Genomic DNA, 9,713 nt, shown 5'->3' on the forward strand with positions numbered 1-9,713 from the left:
AAAAATACACATAATTGTTTATGCTAACAGACTACAAAAAATAATTCTACAATAGGGCAATGAGGAATACAAAATAAGAATTTCTCACATTACTTTGTCCCTTTATCTTGGGGACTGATAATTAAAGAGAGAAAATAAAGGTTCGAGCTCACGAAGTTCTACGAAAAAAAAAATATTTTTTCACTGTGAACTTATCTGCATGTTCTCACGCATCACTGTGCAGGCCATAAAAACTGATCAACTTTGAAATTAGTCAGCCATGTTTGGTCAGCAGGAGTTTGGGAAAGTGTCTTACCACTCTTGCAAGAGTTCACTCCCAGCCTGCCTAGCACTGCCATCATTATTTACTGTATTATTATGATTGCTTTATTACAAATTATTATAAAAAGCTCTATGATTTCTTGAATTTTAAATCCTTGGCAGGACCACACACAAATTTAATGATTTCGCGAGCCCTATACACACCGCAGGCAAAGCGATTCCCTTCCCTGCAATAAACATTTACTACCAGACCACGAATACGGAATAAATTGAAGCGGCTCTATCATCAGGGATGTAAACAAACAAACATCCTTTGAGTAGCACCGCCAGGTAAGAGGCTATACCAGTCCTAGCTCCACCGTTCGATCAACAATATGTTTATTGAAGCACACAAACACAAAACATTAAAAATGTTGTGTGTTGCTATAAAAGATTTTATTTCGAAAAGCAATCCAGCGGCATCTGCAAAGAAATCAAAGATATCATAAGTAAAATTAAGAGATGGCTGTTTATTGAACTATTGCTATAAGGGCACCGGGCATCATCAAAAAAAAAGAATACTCGAGATGCTCCTTTAGCGCGGAATGCTAGCACGTGATCAGGCTCTCCATGCCTTTATCTACCAGGCTATGAATATGGAATAAAATGGTAGGAGAAAAGAAGATAGGACATCGTCAGCAGACATCATGACACAACCCTTACCATGTCCTGTCTGACAAGCCCGATGACTGGCCGGTCAGTGGTGAGGACGGAAGAGATGATCTGTTGTGGATCGGGGCGACAATGATACAAAAAAAAGTAGACTCCTCGACATGGTGTTGTGTCATGGGGTCACATGGCTAAAGAGGACAACATAAGTGAACAGAAATTCTTGTCCAAATTACTGTCTGGAATAAAATATACCAGAGTGAAACCAGCTTTGTGTAGAAAGTCGCTGTTACAGTCAGTACAGAAACTCGCTATTCACATATATACAGAACCTATAACTATTGGATTCTTCTTAATTTAGAAACACAGAAGAAGGAAAATGCTGATCTGGTTCATCGTACTGGATGACACTAGCGTGAGTTTTAGTTTAATTAATTAAATTAATATTCCTGATTCGTTCTCTTACAGAAATATCCCTCCTTCATTTGCCTGTCACCTGTTACTGTTCTGTCCTTTAACCACAGAAACAATAAAAAATCAAATCAGACTTTATTGTCTGTCGAGGAGACCCAAGACAAAGAAGCAAAACTAAAAGCTGAATGGATAAATAAATATAATATATAAACAATACTTCATCAAAATAAGACTGATTATCATGTTACACACATGCATTTAAGTACTTTCGCATCATAATTTCCTCGACGAAGAAACCGCCATCAGAGCTAAATCTCTATATTGTCACACTTTTTAAACTCTTTAATCATATTTTTTATATTTATGTTCTTTAGAACTATTCTCCATTCGCTAGAGTGGACAGCTGAACAAACAAAGGAGCTTAATGAAACTAATGAGAGATTTGTCTCTAAACGTATGAGTCCGTATGTTAAGCAACTTCCGTACATCTCCACTATCACTATAATACTTTAAAAAGCGTTTTGCTAGCAAACACAAGAATGTTTTCTATAAAACTTTTTTTATTTTTCTCCACCAACATCAAAGATATTGATATAAAGCACAAAACATATTCTGTAGCAATAGACAACAAATTATCATACAGATCATGAAGTAGGACTTGATAAATTGTAACATAATGGATACATATAATGTTTCAATTATACCAGCGATTATAAAAGTACATGACAAGCAGCACCTTGAAGCAACAAAACATAAATTAAAAATGTAGCATGCTGATACTTGTGATAAATTCTAGTAAATGTACAGAGCTTTCTTACTATAGCATGCCACACAAGAGAAGGATGTAAATACACAAACCTGGGAAGAAAATGTGAACTTTCTTGATCAGCTACCAGAAAAAAATATATTTGGTTAAGTAATGTGTAAAGCATTAAATATAGTGTGTGTTATTTGTTTTTGTAAGCTCTTTGAGTCCAGTAGTTAAACAACATCACACTGTAGAGATTATTGATGAAATCCTTGCCAAACCCGATGTTGTGTGTTATCACTGTCTCTCCCTGTTTATTCTTACATATGCTTCATCTCTTCGAAGTGGGAAGAGCTGTCACCTGTGCAAAAACGAGAAGAATTTATCAGTTGCTAGACAGACAAATGGGGATTAATATTAGTTATGTGTAAATCTTTAACGGTGAAGTAAAGCTGAAAACTAGCTATTATTACAGTTGATGTCTCTATTACTGTTCATAATTACACATAGCCACTTGTTTCTGGAGCGAATATAAATATTTCGATATACCTTTTAAGTAAAAAAAAGTAAAAAAAAACAAAGCAAATGTGACAGTGGAATACAATGTTTGAGTACAGTGCTTTCCTCAATTATTCGTCAGCTAAAAGATATCTGGAGGCCGCGAAGACATCTGAGAGCAAATGTTCTATAAAATCTCAACTAACACATTCATGTAAACAAATGCTTCACACCTGAGTGACATTCCTGAAAAGGTCAAATATGGCGAAGCAGGGCATCGGGATATGTTCAGCTACAACACCTTTGTCCTGTCCATCGGCGTAAAAGTGAAGGTTGTTTGATGAGTCCACCAACAGTCCAACACGACTCCCGACTTTGAGGCTTTTGAGAGCTTTAGCAACATTAGAAGTTTTCTGTGGAAAATGAGAGATAAATACGTGATATGCCTAATAAAATATTGTGTTAGTGGTGGATTGTTACAATCATTTTACACAGTTTATACACAGAAAGGTACAGCACATCATTTAGGCCAAAAATATAATTTGTTTAGCACAGCGAAACGTCTAAAAACACACAATTTTCTCCACGACTAGTACCAGTTATGGAATATAATGAATGAAATGATGATAATATGTTTGTGCAGACTTAGAGTAGTATTATGAAGAAGGATTTGTGAGGAGCATATTTAGCATTTTAATTCAGTGCACGCATCATAAATTGTTTTATCCGTCACCTTCCCCACACCTCTGTAATTCCTTAGCTCTACCAATCTGCCACCTAAATTCTGAGACTAGAAAGAAATCTTTGATATAAAAATGAAGGTAAAATCTTTGAAATTTTACAAACACTGTTTGAGCTTAAATTCGATTCATTTAGTGGTAGCGGGTTTATCTATCTTGAAGCTCATAGTGATATAATGATTTCAATCTTTTTGTGCAAGGTAATTTTTGAAGGCGTATACCTCGGAAAAAAAGAAAGAAAGAGTTTTATCGAATTACTTATCAAGTGTCCCTTAAGAATGCTGATCTTACAAAACAAGTAATGGATTAATTTTTTCCTTGGAAGTCACAGTCACACCAGTCCACAATATTTGCTCACAGCAATGGAAACTCACATTAATTTCTTTGCGGCGGATTCCACTCTCCCAGATGATGATGGATTCGGTCAGGTCCTCGGACAACATCGGCACAATGCGCTGTTCGGGAGGGAATCTCGTCACACCAAGCGATACACCTTTTTCAGTTGGCGGATTTATTTCGTCTATTTTGACCTGTGCAAACATAATTGCGACAAGTTAAAGTGAACTTGATTGCAATCGCTAAGACAATACAATCCAAAGGTTCAGTCCAACCATTAGCATCAGCTTTACAAAGAACACTGCTACAGACACTCTCATTGTGGTGAGCTGCAATAACAATAAAATAAAATGATGATTTAATGACCATATCATATTATAATGTAAACATGTCAACTACTCAAAACAGCCATTTATTGCACATTTATTGATGGTAAATGACAAGGCTTACCTTGATAACTGCTTGAGCCACGTATTTTCTACAGATCCCTCTTTTGTGAAGGTAATAAAATGTTTCAGAAGGAAAATAACTGCTTTAAAAGTATTCAGGATTTTGCTCATTATAAAGATGTAAACATTCTATCCCACGTTTATAGCTATATTACGGAATTACTGCTACAACGACGATCTCCATTACCACCATTGCCGTCACTACGACCTTAACTACTGTTCAAGCCTCAACCCAGCGTCTACTACCTCCAATACTTCCAATACTCATACTTCCACCACAGCAAGCACCACCTCCACCCAAACCGCTCTATCACGCAATTACTATCATATTTATTATTATCACAACTCAGTTATCACATCTTACTTCATACAAGACGTTCAATGCCATGGAGTCACGTGACATGACCACACCGTGGCCTTCAGTAGCAGGCAGAATCCTCTTCGCAGTCCTTTGACAGTTCGTCAGACAAATGTTGGTCCCGCAGTTTTCGTGGAACACAAGGACTGGTTTCTGGGTGACAAAATGTGACAAAAATCATGAGGATGTTCGTAAAAAAAAATGTTTAATAGATAATGATATTGCATATAAGAAATATTCCAGCAGTTGGGATTGAAAGTCGTTAACATTATCACTACGGCCATGGCCTTTATTATCATAATAAGTATTACTTTTACCGTCATTGTCATTTTTATTAATGTAATCATTAATGCTGTTAAACTAAAAGTTATTGCACACGATTTGATCGATTTTGCGACACTAAATGCTGCTACTACTGCTAGAAAGATGTCACATGCAAACTTGTGTCGCTGTCAACTAAGGGAATAGAGACTAAGAGTAGGAGAGATCTTATTATAACAATGTTACACTTAGTAAATAAATAAACGAAACTAAATTTTAATTTAAGTTTTAATTTAATTTTATACTAAGAGTTTATATTACGTCATGCTGCAAGGGAGACAAATTAGAAAGACTGCTTACTTCAACGTCAGCCAGCTCTAGTTCCATCCACTGTAGCTCAGCCCTCATTGCTTTCCCCACATCGTCACACTGTTTCCTTATGTCTGGCGATGGACTCACCCAAGGCTCTACTTCCAGGTCGGCACTGAGGTCAACGCTGTTGACCCTGTCTGTCAGAGTCTGGGCTGCGTGTATCAGCGCGGGACGCGGTCTGACTGTTGTGGCTCGCGTCACGAGATGTTTGTGTGACGTCACTTTCCCTAAACGTTTGTCCAGCTCGCTTTTGACGTCACACAAGGATTTCTTGAATTTACCAATGGAATCACGGATTAGTTTCTTCAGTCTTTTACGACATTCCTCCACGATCTTCTGAAGTCGGTCACATGTCTTGTCCACCAGCGCCATGTTTTGCTCTTCAACTGCGTTTGCTGCCTGGGTGCGCACCGTCAGATTACCTATTGCTTGCTGTAGATTATTTTCCCACTTAGCCAACACCTCCGTCAATGACCCGAGTGCGTTTTCTGCTGACTTCATTTCGTCCTCCAGATGTCTGACGTTTGGACATTCGTTGTGTTTTTCAGAAAAACATAATGCGCAGAAAACAAGATGGTGAAGAGGGCAAAACAACTCCGCCTGTTTGTCGCCGTGGTCAGCACACAGTGCAGGGCGGCTGGCAGCCAGACGTTCAGGTGTCACAGTGCTGACACTCTCCACATCGTGACTGCGGGTAGCTACCATCTTCTTGTGTATCTTCACACACGATGGACACATCTTTTCCACACACTCCATACAGATGTATTCAGCTGTGAGGTCATCACAAGCGTTACAAATGTCATCCTTTATCAGCATGCCAGCACTTTCTACTATCGCTTCCATCACAGAGTCGGTAGGCAGGGCGTCGACAACACCGACTGAACTTTGAGATAAGTTACCTTGATGCTCTACTATAGGACATGTACACAGAGGACAGCCGGCGTCAGATTTAGAGTCCATCCAGGAAATGACACATTCTCGACACAGGAGATGACCACAGGGTAGAATCTTTGGTGTTGTGAAGTCATTCATGCACACAGGACACTCTCTTTTGTGTGGCTGAACTACTGTCGCCATAGCGAAAGGTAAATCTGAATAAAAATAAAAGTTTAAAATTTGTTTTACCATCATCATCATCATCATCATCATCATCATCATCATCATCATCATCATCATCATCATCATCATCATTATCGTATTAGTATTATGTCCACAAGAAAAAGAAGTCCTCCTTTAATTCTTCATATTTTGGTGTAAAATGTTAGTGGACAACTATTATAGTTGCGAGATTTGTTCTTGTACATCTCATCTTATATTTATCTTTATATTTTCTAAGCTCTTGGGTCTTGTAAAGTAATCACTGACCATTAAATACAAATCGGTTGAAATAGATAGTTAATTAAGCTTTCCTGAAACATAGGAGCAAAATAAATACCTTCTTAGAGCATTACAAGTTCTCTTTCTTTGATGACAACGTGTCAGCTATCTTATATATTGAAAAGAATCTTTTCAAGTGTCAAAAGCCTCTGGAAATTCCCGATTTCTATAAATTCTATAAATCCACGTTTCATCGATTAAGTCTCGAACAGCCTCATCTATCAGAAGCAATTACGCATTTATCACTATTAGTTTTAAAACTAGTATTAAATATTATCTAGAATATTTGCAAGTTGTAGAAGCTATGTCAAAAGATAAAAAGAAACGCACGCAAATGAAAAAGCATTTTCTTATAGTCTTCTCAACCTTATCTATATTAAGCATATCGTCGTAGTCAAGACAAGTACTACTAAATAATTTTAGAAAGGGCAAATAAACAAAAAAATAAAAACTCTTCCCGAAAATAACATAGTAAAGCATAATTAGAGTAGATTTTTAATAAATAGTCAGTTTAATAATATATAAAGAACTTGAAAAAGTCTTTAGTACGCATTATGTCTTTATACTTGGGACTACAGGACGACAGAAAATTTTTCTTCCTCGTCCTTTTCATGTGCCACGGATCAGTGACTCACTAAAGTATTATGATATTAAGTATGAAAATAAATTATAAAAATTACTTCTGTCACTTACCGTTTGCTACTGGGAAATTAATTACACACGCACACTTAATTTGACATATGCATTCTTAGTAAACTTTTGACGAACCTACACTTCCAATGAGCTCTTTTATCTGAAGTCTGGTGTTTATGTGTTAGCAGATTTTTGCCTTTGCCATCCAGGGATTTCTCAAACTAAATTGCAGTCACCATTAATGCAGGTGGCACACACAAACGACCTGTGACACAGCTGCACCTGTCTGTACAATTGATACTAACTGTAGTTAATGAGACGCAGATGAGATAATTATTTGAAAATTCCCATTAATGTATTTTAGTACTTCTAACTTTCCATTACATTTTTTACAGCAAAAGTGATGTCCCCAATTTCAAAGACTTTCTTCTGGTACAAGGAACTACATCAGCCGATTAAAGGGAGGTCACAACTAAATCTTTCTATCTAGTAGCTTATCTTTAGACAGTTTTTTTTTTCTGACAGAATATTACTATCGTTACACGAAGCTATAAATTAAAGTAAATAAAGTAAAATACCTATAAATATATATATAATAAAAATAAAATAAAGAAAATACCTGGAGCACTCAATGTTATCACACAGCACCTGACCTACAACAATGTTGTCACTCACCTGCAAATGGCGATTTCAACACTGAGCGACTGGAGTTTGTCAAATATTCTGGCGTCAAGCACTGTCAACGTGTGGTGGATACTTACAGTCTTCCACATAAACAAGTGTGGACACGCAGTCAATACGCTGACAGAATGTTGTTTTAAATAGTCAAAAGTGATGAAATCGTGTCCCTAACACTGACCCACTGTTGCTGTCACCGGCCGGCGCCATGAATGTGGGTCACGTGATCGGTGTCTGCACTACGACGATCATCTGGAAATCCCCGTTTGATAAATTTCCAGTACAGGTTTCACTTCTCTGTTGTATGCAGAAAAATAGGCATATCGACTGTTCCGGACTTTGTAACCTGAATATTTTCAATTTACTCAATACACTGATGTTTTTCTTACATTGATAAGAAAGACGAAGGCAACGAAGGGAAAAACTAACGTATTTGTTAAAACCATCCAATTCCTTAAACAGAAATTTGTGGACAACTGAACTATCCAGTCATATAAAATATATTTCAAACAGTACAAAAAAAAGATCCATATAACTCACGCAGTAGGCGGCGGGTCCTCGTTAACTGTAGGAGCTTAAAGCTTTGTTTATTATCTTGTATTATGAGATGCAGTACTCTGAATGTACGGTAGCCGTTTCTCTGTCAAACTTAGTCCACGCAGTCGTAGTATTTTCACACACTTTTATTTACAATCTGTATATACAGTAGTTTCCCAGTGTACAAACAACACACCAGCCAGACGACACTTGCTGTAGCTCTCTCTCTCTGCACTCACTACTCGTCTACATCTCTAACCTCCATTATTTCACACGATATCAAATTCACATAAACTGAACAGAAATATGAAATCTTCTACCAGCGATTGAATACACATTCACTCTGTGAACATTCTGGTCAGCGACAACTTTGTCAACCACACAACTACAAAACAGCTTTACAACCTACAGAAGTTTTATTTAGTAAAGATCAAACCGGCGTGGCAGACACCAGCTGGTGTCAAATGCGGGGTCAAACTTCTAATACATTGTACACATAGTGTTCACATCACACTTTTTCAAAATAGCAACTTGTAGCAACAGCAATTAAATAGTAATGAAGCATGATACTACTTGCTATAATGTCTAGTAAATATAACATCGCATTTTTTAAAATCACATGTCACATGACAAGGCAATACATTTGAAGAAAATTTGCATGCTTTAAAGCAGGAAAAACACGAATAGAAACACCAAGAAAACACTAACAGAAAACAAAAAACATGTCTTTTTTTTTTAATTGCAGACATGAGTGGACTTGTTGAGTTTGAACTTGCTTCATTTAGTTATTATCCTCTCTAACGTAAGTATACTCTGTACTATACTCAATATACAAAGGATTAAAAATAAACAGACCTCACTTGATAATTTGTAAAGGAATAGGTATACCTTATAGTTCCACGATCATCATAAAGCCATAGGTAAATTCTAAATATAGCGAGTAGACTGCGTAAAATGCGTAATTGATGTCAAAAATAGAACATTCAAAAACTGTTTTTTTCAACCATTTGCACACAGTAATGCATTTAGTTTTGCTTATGTTAATATACATTCTGCAAAATAAGAAAGGTCTCACGCATTTCGTAATGATTGGCTGCAAAAGGTTTCAACATATGGGAATGTATGGAAGGTAGCAAGAAACATTTTACTTGATGAAAAACGCTTTTCTTCTTTTATACTCAAAAATATCGAAACAATATATTGGACTAGATAATATGCAAACCTTTAAAGGTATACTCAAGGCTTGTGATAATGCTGTGGTGACGGTCAAACGTTTCAAAACTATATTTAGTTACAATTACAGAGCACGAGAGTGATACAGGAGAAATAAAGGATTCGTTTCTCACTTAATTACTACTTATTAGCACTATGTCGGTTGCCGATGTTTATAAAAATCGAAAAAA

General features: G+C 36.7%; 1 protein-coding gene across 1 annotated transcript; it reads right to left on the reverse strand.

Annotated features, from left to right (window-relative positions):
• Positions 1–812: 812 nt before the first annotated feature.
• On the reverse strand, positions 813–7,981 carry LOC112556308 (tripartite motif-containing protein 45-like). Its single transcript, XM_025225181.1, has 6 exons — positions 7,771–7,981; positions 5,074–6,176; positions 4,459–4,605; positions 3,684–3,839; positions 2,803–2,982; positions 813–2,432 (listed from the first exon to the last, which is right to left on the reverse strand). The coding sequence occupies exons 2-6, from the start codon at positions 6,160–6,162 to the stop codon at positions 2,403–2,405; spliced, it is 1,602 nt and encodes a 533-aa protein (XP_025080966.1). The 5' UTR covers positions 6,163–6,176; positions 7,771–7,981; the 3' UTR covers positions 813–2,402.
• Between the last annotated feature and the right edge of the window lie 1,732 nt (positions 7,982–9,713).

The sequence above is a fragment of the Pomacea canaliculata genome, linkage group LG2, assembly GCF_003073045.1.
Source record: "Pomacea canaliculata isolate SZHN2017 linkage group LG2, ASM307304v1, whole genome shotgun sequence".
Classification (NCBI taxonomy): domain Eukaryota; kingdom Metazoa; phylum Mollusca; class Gastropoda; order Architaenioglossa; family Ampullariidae; genus Pomacea; species Pomacea canaliculata.